General features: G+C 40.2%; 1 protein-coding gene across 7 annotated transcripts in view; it reads left to right on the plus strand.

Moving 5' to 3' along the window:
* lmo7a (LIM domain 7a) overlaps positions 1–13,477 on the plus strand; it is a 104,814-nt gene that overhangs the window by 19,578 nt on the left and 71,759 nt on the right. For all 7 annotated transcript variants that reach the window (XM_041806588.1, XM_041806583.1, XM_041806581.1 and 4 more), the window contains exons 3-4: positions 609–679; positions 4,320–4,389. In XM_041806588.1, the coding sequence (XP_041662522.1) occupies positions 609–679; positions 4,320–4,389 (141 nt within the window). The remainder of the gene's footprint in view (positions 1–608; positions 680–4,319; positions 4,390–13,477) is intronic.

Raw genomic sequence — 13,477 nt, forward strand, 5'->3', positions numbered from 1 at the left:
TTAATGGTAAAAACATTCCAACAAAAAGAACAGGAAGTTCTGTGTAGGAGTGGCCTTCAGTATGAGTGTGATATCCCATCAAAAGTTGTTGTGCAGTGTTTCACATCAAGGATGCTGTTTGTTTCTGTGCATGCACTGTAAATGTAGTGTGTCTTCGTGTGTTAGGCTGCACTTCATGCATGCAGTGTGCATATGTTTTCCTGCATAATGACTCTTGGTGTTCCTGCAGTGGTGGTTTGAGATCATGGGAAAGGCATGAGGCTATAACACAGCGCTGTGTCCCTCCACAGCTTCACATGCTGCCATCGCTGCCTCTGCGGCTCCAGCTCAGATTTAGCACAGCTTTGACGTTTTCCAGCAACTTTTTGCATTAAAGCGAGAAAAAACCAAGCGGCTTGAGAATTTCCGAAGCATACCTGAAGAAGTCAACTCTGTCCCTAAGACACTGTAGGAACTCGGGAGGAAATACCTCTGACTTCCTCTGCTACTGTTCTCAACATCCTACCTTTCTTCTCCAGCCTTACCCCCGCCGCCCCTCCCCTCCTCTCCCCTCCTCACCCAACCCTTCTCACTAGTTTGCTCACTGTTTTTGTTTGCCTTTTTTTCAGGCTGTAACCAAGAAAAACTTTGGGAACAACGACTTCCGATCAGCACTGGAGAATGGCATTCTGTTGTGTGAGTAAGTACGCTGCTTTTTCCCAGGCACCTCTCTCTTAAGCCCACTCATTCATACGGGATCCCTCTGCTCTCCTCCAGGTCTACGTAAGTGTCGCTGATATTTCCCAGGCAGACCCCCCGCTGGGTCAGTTTGTTTGTGAGCCACATAAAGTGAGCCACTGTTTTCCAGGCTGCACAATAGAGGCTGCTATCTGTAGTTTTTAATGTTTTTAAGCATCTGATCTGCCCTCTGTAGTATTGTTTGAGACTATGTAGTGTGATCTATTTCAGTAGGAGTTGTAGACAGATGTTAGAGATCTGTGGACGGGCAGAGTGCCATCCTTACTCTAATTTGAGCTGAGCACTGAATAGAAAGCTTCTTGCTGAAACCACACTGGGAAGCAAGGGCACCCTGCTTTCTCATTAGCTTGTCTGCATGAAGAGTTTTGATGAGCAAATTTATCTACACGGAAATGCTTTTTATTCAACAACTCCTCTTCTAAGAGTTGTGGCTTTTCTTAGATCTGGGACGTATGTGTTTGTAAGAAACTAGGTTAGCATCATGTCCCTTTGTGCACGTCTATGTGGGCTGCTCTGCCGGACAGACACAGTGATGCGATTTGCACGAATCAGCAGGAAGCCGTAATTACAAGCAGCCCATGCAGAATCTTCCAAACCTCTATTGGCTTGGATTCAGAGACGAAGCGCTCCATTCTGCTGATTTGAGCCTGACTCCACTGTTTGCTCACTCTCAGGGAACATCAGACACACTTTCATTCACGGAGCTGTCCATGTTTTCTCAGTGTGAGGAAGAGGAAAACGGAGATTAAATCGCTTTCACCTAGAAACGCTGCCTCCTGTCTCATTGTGTTGTGGTTATCTCAATGGCTAGGAGGGGATTGTTTAGTGTGGGTCGCACACTTGATTATATCCTCCTTGGCTTACAGCCTGTTTGTTATCTGATGAAATCATTACAGCTTTCTATTGTTTTACGGCTAAATGACTAACTTCGACCCAAATGCCTTTTACATTCTTTCTTGACAGCTATTGTTTTAACCCCCCACATCTCCCCCGCCATCCCATCCACCCCCAGACGGTCTGCAGAGAGGGGCGAAGACAAACAGCAAAAACAACCTCTGAACTTATCAAGGGATTCATCCTTTAGGACTTTATTATGTCTCTTAAACAGTAAACTTGTGACATCTGCAGATGGTGTCTTCTTTGCAGATGAAGACTTTAGTTAGAGGACAGAACTAACTAACTTTTTTAAAGTCAAACCAAATGCATGATTAAATGCTGTTAACTTGTTGAAGCCTCTGTAAAAACAAACCAGTCATGCACAGTTCAGGGAGATTATGTAACACTCTGACTGGAACCATTTTTCTTTTAGAAAATCTGGATAGATAGCTAGTAAAAGACAGTTTTGATTGGATTAATAGATTGCTCATGTAAGTAAAGAATAGGATTGTTGGTAATGAAGTAGGGCCACCTGACCACTATACCAACAGGGACTGTAATGACATTGTTTTCAACTACATACACTTTACATGAAGTTGGTCCCTCTTCATATTAAGTGCCTGTAACAGCTATACCAGTGTCCACTCTTCCTGGAGGGCTTTCCACAAGATTTTGGAGTATTCATCCAGGAATTTGTGCCCATTGGTTCTGTAGAGCATCTATGAGATCAGGTACTGATGTTGCATGAGAAGACTTGGCTCGCATCGCCGCTCCAGTTCATCCCAAAAGTGCTCAAAGGGGTTGAGGTCAGGGCTCTGTGCTGGCCAGTCAAGTTCTTCCAGACCAAACTCATCAGACCATTTCTTTATAGTCCTTGCTTTGTGCACTGGGGCACAGTCATGATTCAGTAGAATAGGGTCCTCCCCAAACTGTCGTCACAAAATTTGAAGCATAGCATTGTCCAAAAATGTCTTGGTATGCTGAAGTGTTAAGATTGACATTCACATGAGGTAAGGGGCCTAGCCCAAACTCTGAGAAACAGCCCTATCCCATTATCTGTCCTTGACCAAACTTCCCAGTTTGCTCAATGCAGTCAGACAGGTGACATTTTCCTGGCATGGAGCCAGACTCACCCAACTGACTACCAAACAGAGAGCTGTGATCCGTCCCTCCACAGAGCATGCTCCTCAGTCATTTGTCAGTGTGCTATACACCACTCAATCTGATGCTTGGCATTGGACTTGGTGATGTGAAACTTGCATGCTTTTATGAAACTCCTGCTGCATAGCTTTTGTGCTTACATTAATCCCAGTGGACGTTTGAAACGTCTATGGTACAGCAGAGCATTGACGACTTTTACACAACATGCGCCGAAACAGTCGTTGACTCCGGTTTGTGATTTTATGTGGTCTTCTGCTTCGTGACTGAGTTGCTGTTGTTCCTAAACGCTTCCACTTTCTAATAATATCACTTACAGTCGACTTCCAGGCTTGAAGTCACAGAGCTCTCCATTTTGTATCACAAATGTTTGCAGCTGGACACTGCATGGCTAGGTGCTTGATTTTATACACCTGTCACAGCAAGTCCTATTGAAACACCTGAATGCAATAATCAACAGGTGTGGTTGAATACTTTTGTCCATATAATGTGTGTTTTGAATAGTGCTAATATCATACACTTAAAATATGACTGGAATTGTTTGTTGACATCCTTTTTCAATGAGGAACATAGGATAATAATAATAATAATAATCTAAAAATGATCTTTAGAAGAATTAGCAAGGCTAATGATCAGTCAACCCCCTAAATTGATCTTAAACCCATTATATAGGGTAAAAATGTGATGTGCAATAATTTGTTAAAGATATAAAGTCTGGTATATAAACTGATATTAAATAGCTCCATAGAAGTTTCACCCACAGCTATGTGTATGATTTTATTATTCCAAAATTAATCTAAATGCGCAGTAATGACTCTTATTCATGCTAGCTGATGGCTAGCTTGGTTTCACATCACTGCATAAAAATGGTCTCAGAGCATGCTAAATGTACACAGGCTAAGTGATAAACCAGTACTTATTTCATAAAGTAATTTTTTGTGGATGTTGCACAAAATAGAGACACTTTGAGGCCAGTTGCAAAAGCTCCTATTGTGATAACAACAATACTGCAGTTTATCGTGCAGCCTTATAATGAATTCATCCTTAGCTTCAACCATTTGAGTATAATTTCTTTTAATTCTACAGGAAATTCTCTTTTAACCCTTCATTGTTGCATTTTCACACTCACTGTTGATGATGATAAGATCTGAAAGTTAATAAATAGGGCACTATTTGTAGATGTACTCAAGGTGCTTGAGCTATATCATCAGTAACACCTAAAATCAAGTTTTTCATCCATCAGAAGTACTTCTCTGAGTTAACATGCGGTGACTCCTGGTTTATTTGGGGTTGCTGTGTCTAACAGGGCATGTTTTAGGAGCAGAGGGCCCTGTATGTGTTTTCATCAGGGTGCAGCACCGGCCATTTACTAAACCGGAGCCAGGTGGCCACCATTAAACCGCGTCATAAACACACAACACCCAGACTTTGCACCACTTTTTTTGTTCTTTCCTTGCTAGTTAGACCAGTGGAGCCAGTGACCTGGTGCTTTCACTTACCCCCTTTTCCTTTCCCTGATGCATTTCCTCTCCCTTTTTCTCTCACAGTCTGATCAACAAGATCAAGCCTGGTGTTGTCAGGAAGATTAACAGGCTGCCTACACCTATCGCTGGACTGGTAAGTCTTCACCTCTTTTCATTCAGCTTGCACATGTAAGATGTGGCATTTTTATTAAGTTTGAGAGATGTTCACATTCTTTTAACAGTTCATCCTAGTTCATGTCACACATAGTTTTGACTCTTGTGCTCACAGCTTTATTTCCATGTTAAGGTAATATCTGTTGTCGAGTGCGAGGTGCAGCAGCAGCAGTGGAGCTGACTGGTGACAGGTCTCTGGCTCAACTGCCAATGAGAGCGAGGTGTTTGCCTCAGTGGCTTGTCACTCCTCATATTCATCCACACTAATAAGTTCAGTGAACGTGGAGCTGCTTGAAAGGCCACTGGCCGCATTTGAGCGCACCCTAAATATGATGTCTGCCATGCTCGAGGCTGCATTCAATCAAAATCGTTAAAGACAAAAAGGCTTTGTGCCGCTCTGATAATTAATTTTTTGACTGAGTGACAGGAGTTCAGAAGGCGGCAGACTTCTGCTTGCGTAATGATCTGTTATTGAACCAGTCTCATCTGTCTTTTTACCACCTTTTAAGCCTAGAAATGTCTCAAATTTTCTGTCTCATGTGGCCCAGTTGAAATAAATGTTTTGGGAGTGTCTGCATACAAGTGGCTGTGGAAATAAAGGGTTGAAATCCCAACCTTAAACCCATCCCTCACAAAGCCTGCTCTTGTGGGAGTAATTGAGTCCAGCTGTTTGGAGGAATTATAGAGAACCCCAACCATCGTCCAGCCAGTCCGAGTGTCGGTGGGCTCAGAAACACTGTTTGGCAACACAATGACAAGTCTGTGGTAGTAAAAAACAGGCTGGCCTTAAGGCTGGATGTAAACAGCAAACCTGTTATCTGCTGCACCCCCATACATGTGTTATGACACAAATCAAAAGGCCTGCAAGTTTGTTTTGGCTGTTAGTGATAAAGCTCGCTGGGCACCTGCTGAGGTGATGACGTCAACTCCTCCATCTTTCAGTAGAAATGGTGTGGCATGAAACCACCTGATCATAAATTCTTCTGTAAACGTGAAGACTCCTGGTTGGCCTGCAGCGATCAGTTACTGCCAACCATATGGAGAAAGGTGGAGAGCTTTCCAGACATTACTCACTTAAATGCTGCTGGGAGATGATTTTCTCAGTTAAGATTACTGAGTTATCTCTCAGCTTTATAAATACTAAAATGCCTGTTCTTTAATTGTTTGAATTATGTGTTTGAAGATTAGATTTCGCTGTTTATTTAACTTTAAAATTTGCAACCTGTTTCCACTCAACTGGTGCGGGAAGTAGGGATGGGCGATATGGACAAAAAAATTAATCACGATATTTTGCTGTATTTATTGTGATAACGATATAAATCATGCTAAAAAGTGGCACCATTCAACACAATCTTTTTGGCTAGGTAAAATATATCAAATTGGCGGCTTAACTACACCAGCTTCATATAAATATTTAAACATATCTTTATTTATATAAATAGATATCTATTCATGTAGGGATATTTTAGTAAAAAAAATGATGTTGCTTCTACATTTAAGAGATTCAAAGAGAAATTTAGTTGGAAATAGTACAAAGAATGTTCCAACTTGGCACATTATTAAAAATTTCAGTGTTAGCATTAAAAATTGACCCTAAACTAGAAGTATTTACAGCGCTATTTTACCTTATGTGGCTCATCCTGGATATGTCCAGTTTGCCTCTGTCTTTGTAGTGTTTTAATCCAAAACACAGTCTGATATCCTCTTTTAAGTCTGGAGGTTCCTTCAGTGGAGCAGAGCTGCCAGGCTTTACCATGTTTGTTTTTACAAAGATAAGTCACTTAGTGCAAGTCCAAGTTGAAACTCTTGTTGTTAAATTAATAAAAAATAAAAATAAGTAAATATGATGCATAATTTTTAACTAAGTTTGATTAACTCCTTGATGTATAATTACACTGAAGCTTATAATGTGGTAGTAGTAGTTATAATCACATTTTCAGATATAGTGCATACAGTGTGGTGCTTTAATGTTTATCTGTCCCTCCACCATACACTTCTGTCAGTCTGTCTGCTGTCTGTGAGGTGTGTACTATAGACACCTATGCACCTAAAAGACAGAACCCACAGCGCTGATAAAAAAATAAACATGCATCATGTTATCTATCATATCATGTACATTCTTTGTTGTTGTAAATGTTACATTATGCTAACCTTACAGAAAATCTACATGAGATGCGAGTTCATTACTCATATCTTTCTAAATATTAGACTAAGCGCTCCGTTATTTCCTCGTATAAACTGTGGGGCCATGCGTAATTTGCGCAGCTGTAAAACGGAGGAATAGGGGATCATGACATAAAGCACACTGTGCAAATTACTGTTGTCTGCTCCACGTCTGATTTCCTCTAACCAAACCATTTCCAGATAATGGAGATAGCTCCTCGTTTAACAACAAACTCATCCTCTGTTTCAACTCTGCCTTCGGCCATGTTTGTTATGTTTCTGCACGCAAGTTACGAGTGCGTCACAGTTGACGACGTATGTGTGCGCGACGGTCGCAGACACATTCGCCATCAATCATAGTTTATGGTAATTATGGTTGAATGCCGTTTTTACCATCGTGGAAAGTTTTTTCGCGGTATATCGCATCAATAGGATATCACCCATTCCTAGCGTGAAATAGCAACAATGGAACACTGGTACTATACTCTAGTTCAGTTTTATGTTTCTACATTTTTATCAGATCTTTTTTTGTTTCTTACAACTTTATACTCGTACCCTAAACATGTAAAGCTAATTTGAGGAGTTTTTGGCTGGTTATTAACCCTTGGAACTCCAAGCCATGTTTTGCTATTTTTGATCTGCCTGTGTTTTAATGCAAAAATGCCTGTAGAATTTCAACCCTTCTAAGCACAATCAAGTTATAGACATCTATTTTTTCAGGATAACCTGGACTATTATAATATGTGTGTTGCAAGGATGTCAGATGAATGTATCAAAAGTTATATGACTAGAGAAACCAAGTAAAAAAACACAACATAAATTGAATCTCAAAGATTTTTATACGAATCACACCCAGATCAACAATGACTGAGCCTTTTCACATCTGCATTTAGCTCCCATAGGCCTTGTCTGTCAGGAGATTTCTATCATCCTCCATGTTTGTTTTTCTTCTTCTTTGATCTGTAAGATCTCTTGTGTGGGAAATCCTCACAGTTACATTGCCACAACAAATGGCAGGTCTCACTGTCAGGCCAAGTCGTCGGGTTTGTGCATTTCAAGGATTATAAGAAGAAAAATCATTTGAAACTGTCCTTTACTTCGAAAAGTGGAAAAGAAAAACTGGCTCAAAACTGCAACATTTCAGACTTTCTTCCACACATCAAGACTGATTTCAAGCAAATAAATGTGACAGTTCTACTCAAAAAGGGCAATTCTGTGGTATATTGATGAGTGCATATCACAAATGTCAGATGTAGCATTAAAAAAATAAATGACATAGAAGACAAATCAAAGAAGAACATACAAGGGTTGGAAATTTGAGAATGGAGAAGTTAGGGGGGTAGTAAGATAAACTGGTTCCACATCAGTGTCAGCTGATATTGACTTTGTTCTAAAAAAAATCAGCCCATTGTAAGATAATGTGCCATGCACCAAAATCAATGGACAATGTGTATTTGTTGTGTCCCTTGCTGGTAGTATACACAACTATTAATTTAAAGAAGATGAGTTTTTTATACTGTTTGACAGACTGCCTTTTTTAACAATGTGAGTTAAAAATGTTTGCAGTGTGGAGTTTTGTGCCATCTCTTGGATGGATAAAGACATGCACACCAACAGACACAAAGAAGTTAAAATTAGAGTCTAAATCAGCCATTGACTAAATCATTGTGTTAAATACAGATATTGATTCACGATTGGTGTATCTCTAGTTTCTAATCTTAGTTCAGGCAGTAGGCAATAGTCAAACAGCCCAGCTGTAATTAGATGAGGGCCTGTTGACTGAATCTTTGTTTCCATTCACTCACCAGTTTCACTACATTTATAAACTAAGCACAAAAGTAAGGAAACTTGTGTTTGTTGTAACAATGCTTCCTGACAATAAATCTTATACTGTTGGAAAGCCTGTTTAATCCCTTACATTGGTGCCACATTTGTAAGAAACATGCATTTGTGGGATGAGCAGCAGAGCTGAGTATGAAGGTTGTGCTCATGAAATATTTGCCAAATCTTCTCTGCCAATGCCAAACAGCTTATTTTGCTGTTGCTATTGACTCTTGTTTTGTTATTCTGATATCTCCAGGTGCTGACAATCAGGTGCCTAGTGCCTGATTGTCAGCACCTGTGAGCATGGACCCCGCTACAGTGGTCATTGGGTGTCTGCTCCAAGAACTGGCATGCCACCTTTGACTGATCTGGATAGGGCCCATACGATTGGTCAACTTCAATCTGGTGTTTTGCAAGACCAAGGTGTGTTAATAGGTGTGAGCACTGGTACCACAATGAAGGCCAAGTTCCATACAATGGATGTCATAGACAGACTGCCAAGTTCCAAATATGATGAGTTTTTGTGAGCTATGCACAAAATAAGCTGAAGCAAATACCCTTTATGGGACACATTTTAATTAGCTTCTCTTAATACATACATACACATACAGCATGTGTGCACTTTTGCTGCCACAGAATGCATTAAAGAAAAGGAAAATGGGAACATCCTGCTTCTGTAGCTTCATTCACTTCTAAATGATATGGAAAAACCAGCAGAGCTGTTATTAGTGCTTTTTTGTTTGTCGTGTAGGTACAGTTTGACTTTAATCACTGCTGAATAAAAGTCTCTTTGTACATACGCCTCATTAACACTTATTCATGAGCTTTTTCCTCCACAAGGCCTTAAGTGTTGTTTTGGTTTTACTATGTGAAAGATTTCAGCATTTAAATCGATACCAGGCTTCTTCTGTGGAGGAAAAAAAATGCTCAGAGAGGAACCAAAGGGAAAAAACGAAATCTCTCTGGTTTTGTGGAATATTTAGCAACATTGGCTCCAGACTGGGACTATTCTTTGGCTTCACTTTTTGTTCAGGGGAATGTTTCCCATGTCAGCACACTTCTCTGTCTGTTTCTAAGCACTGACAGAGCTGTGGGTTTGGGTCATGGTGCCCTGGTTTGGGCCTGGTTCTGCTTTTACCAACGCTTGGCAGGAACAACAGCTTTGCGTTGATGCAGCCAGCAACATGAGCCCACTTGGCTGGATCCAGGAAGACAGAGTCAAAGATGACTCTATTGGCCTCTACCCATGGTAAATACACTTTAATTGGCATGGTGCTGGAAGTTCTGCATACACTAACTCCTTAGTGGGTTGAGGTAGCACTGGGAGGAGATAAACAGACATTTTCAGTGGCCCTCGGGGTGTCTTTACTCCTCTAAATATCTGTGTAATCATCTGTGCAATGACAAGAATCTGACCATGTTTTGTTACTGTGTTTTTGTAGTACAATGGCATGTTATGACTGGATCTGACTGTAAGGATACGAATTTATTGGGTCTGTTCACGTATACTATTTCTTGTTGGTTTATTGTCACAAAACATGTTGCCTGATATTTTAACCATAGCTCTGCTCATAGTGGGAAGCACTGCCAGGGGTCATTTGAGGGTAATTGCAGAGTGTGTCATTTTAGAGGAAGAATGCAGCAGCAGAAGAAGAAATAGAGTGACCACATTGTGACCAATATAGACTTCAAGGCCCTGTATTACCAAATGAGACACCTCAAGAGTCAAATCTTTCTGTTTCTTGGTGTGAATTAGTGCTCCAATCAGGGTTCTCCGGTCAGTATGAGAGGATTAGAGGCTGCTGGATGGATACAGCATATTTAGCAGGATTATGTGCAGGCACAAGTCAGCATAACATTCCTTCGACATCATTATCTCTGCATGTTCTGGGACTTACTGTTGGGAGGGGGTTAATTTGTTCATGAAGCTGTTAGACGCTAAATGACATTTATACTGTAGTGATATTAATCATCCTTTTGTATAGAGTCTGGTTCATTTAAATTAGACACTGGCATAAAGTTTTTGTGGGGTTTTTATCCATATTGCAGCCCTGCATCCTCTCCATCTCTAGAAATAGAAGATCATGTCTAGAACCAGACCAGTGAATGATCATGGGTAATTTATTAGCTTTTACCTTCCACACTTCATAGACAAAAGCACAACCATTACCCCAACAGAAACTGTAATTACATTGAATTCAATTACATTGAATTCAATTAATATGTAGATGGCCCCACTTTTGCAGCTATAACAGCTTCCATTCTTAGATAGGGATAAGGGGACTAGCCCAAACCTGAAAAACAGCTGTATATCATTATCCATCCTCCACCAAACTGCTCCACATTCCAGTGTTGGTGATGTTAGGCTTGCATGCAGCTGCTCGGTCATGGAAACCCTTTCAGTAAAGCTCCCACCTCACCATTTTTGTGCCTACTTTAATGTCAGTGAAAGTTCAAAACTCTTCAGCTATGGAATCAGAAGAGTGTTTCGGTAACTTTCATGTACAATGCGCTTTTGCAGTCGTTGACCCTGCTTTGTGATTTTACGCAGTCTTCCACTTAATGGCTGAGTTGCTGTTGTTCCTAACCGCTTCCACTTTCTAATAATAACACTTACAGCTGACTGTGGAATATCCTGCAGGAATGAAGTTTCACAAACTGTCTTACTGCAAAGGGGGCATCCATCACAGTACTACGCTTGAAGTCACTAAGCTCTTCAGAATGACCTATCTTGTTTCACAAATGTTTGCAAATGGAGACTGTGTGGCTAGGTGCTTGATTTTATACATCTGTGGCAACAGGTCTGATTGAAACACCTGAGTTCAAGAGTTGTGGCCAGATACTTTTGTCCATGCATTGTAGCTATATTGATATCCACGTCTTAAACATAGGTCAATGAATATAGGTCTTTACAAATACAACAGCATTTTTGGCATCATGGTTGCCCATCTGTTAGAGTGGCTTAGACCAAACCACAGGAGTCCAGGTTCAGTTCCAGCCCACTTCGTTTGCTTCCTGTCATCTCTCCTCAATAACACCTGCCTTCTTTCTCTCATCAGCTGCCAGAAATTTAAAAAAAAACCTGCTAAACAAGTAAACCTACAAAAAATCCAAATGCTACTGTTGCAGTATTTATTTACCAGTCAGAGATGCACTGGTTGTGAGGATCAGGGCAATACCAATTTTTTAAACAACAATTTATCTGATAAAATGTTGTGAAATGTGGCTGTTGTCCTGTACTTTTTAAAGACATTTAAGCGCTCTAAATAAGATTGTTTGCTGCTTTTCAACAGCATGTTTTAAAACAATACATCTCTGTTATTGTGATGAATTGATGGTATCAAAAGTAAAGCTTTGAAGGCACCACATCTTTTTTATAATGGGTGCACTGGACAGGAATGTACAACCCCAATTCCAAAAATGCTGGGGCCCTTTGTAAAATGTAAGTAACAGAATCCAAGGATTTGCAAATCTCATAGACTCTTTTTTTATTCACAATTGAACATAAACAACTTATCAGATGTTGAAACTGAGACTTTCTTGCTGAAATATACAGGGCCTTCCCTGAAAGAGACGTTGTCCGGATGAGAGCGTACTGTATGTTGCTTAAGCTGTCCAAACCACAGGCACTAATGCAACCCCGTATCAGCATAGATGTAGGCTTTTAAATTGTGTGCCGATAACAAGCTGGTTCGTCCCTCACCTCTTTAGTCTGCAGGACACTGGTTTCCAAAAAGAATTTCAGATTTTGATTCATCTGACCACAGAACAGTTTTCCATTTTGCCTCAGTAATTCTGAGCCCATGCAGTGATTTACAGTACAGAATCATGCATGGTTTTCATGCAGTGTCACCTGAGGCCCCAAAGAAGCATCTGGTCTTGAGCTTCAGCCTTGTCCCTTACACACAGAGATTTCTCCAGAATCTTTGAATCTTTTGATCATTTTATGTAGTGTAGATGGTGGGATTTCCGAAATTGTTCCACAGTTTTTAGATGCAGGTTGTCGCAGATTGGTGAACCTTTGCCCACCCTTACTTCTGAGAGACTTTGCCTATCTAAAATGCGTCTTTTATTACTGACCTGTTGCCAGTTGGCTTAATTAATTTCAAACTGCTCCTCTAGCTGTTTGTTTTGTTGCCTTATCCCTACATTTTTTAACATGTGCTGCTGCCATCAAATTTAAAATAAGCTAATATTTTTCATTCAGTGTCTCAGTTTCAATATCTGATATGTTGTTTTTGTTCTATTAAGAATGAAATATTGATTGATTAAATTTGCAATTCATTGCGTTCTGTTTTTATATATATTTTACAAAGCACCCCAACATTTTTGGAATTAGGGTTGTATTTAATGTTTGCAATGCATTTGTGCAACTTAGACGCTACAGCAACCCATTTGATGCGTGTCATTCCCTCTTTCTCCTCTTTTTATGTCCTGTCTCTCTGCAGCTATCCCATCAAATAAAGGCAAAAGAGAAATCTTTAAAAAGTGGAAATGGGCATCAGCCTCAAAATCTGTTATCTATTCAGGTGTTGTCATAACTAACTCACTGAGTATTGGTGTTACTTTAATGACACAAGTAATGTGGTTAGTGCTGTCTTGTCAGCCGATATGCTGAAGGGAGGAGGTTGGAAAGATGTAACTTATTATTTGAACTTTACGACTGTACCCGCTGTTCTCACTGATTTACAAGATCATAAATGTAGTGTCACTGAAAAATGTGCATGTGAATGATTAGAAATTTAGAGAAGATGAGTTAGGATCAAAATAAAACTTTTAACTCCAACTCAATCATAATTTTAATCAGTTTGGAGAATGATGCGATAATATTTACAACAAAGACAAAAACAAAAGAAGAGAACGCCTGAAGACAAAGTCAGAGGGAGGTTAATCCTTAAACTGTAGGGGCCCATGGTGACCTGCAGGGCCAGTCAAAGTGCTGTTATGGGACAAGCAAATCTGTTAGCGGGGGATTCCTGCACAGAGAGGTCAGCCCTCTCTTACATTTGCTAATAAGCATGTTTGCTATTTAGCTTAAATATAGCCCTAGCTACCCCTTAATTATTGCAGCCCATGTTGAA

The sequence above is a fragment of the Cheilinus undulatus genome, linkage group 15 (genome assembly GCF_018320785.1).
Source record: "Cheilinus undulatus linkage group 15, ASM1832078v1, whole genome shotgun sequence".
Taxonomy (NCBI): Eukaryota; Metazoa; Chordata; class Actinopteri; order Labriformes; family Labridae; genus Cheilinus; species Cheilinus undulatus.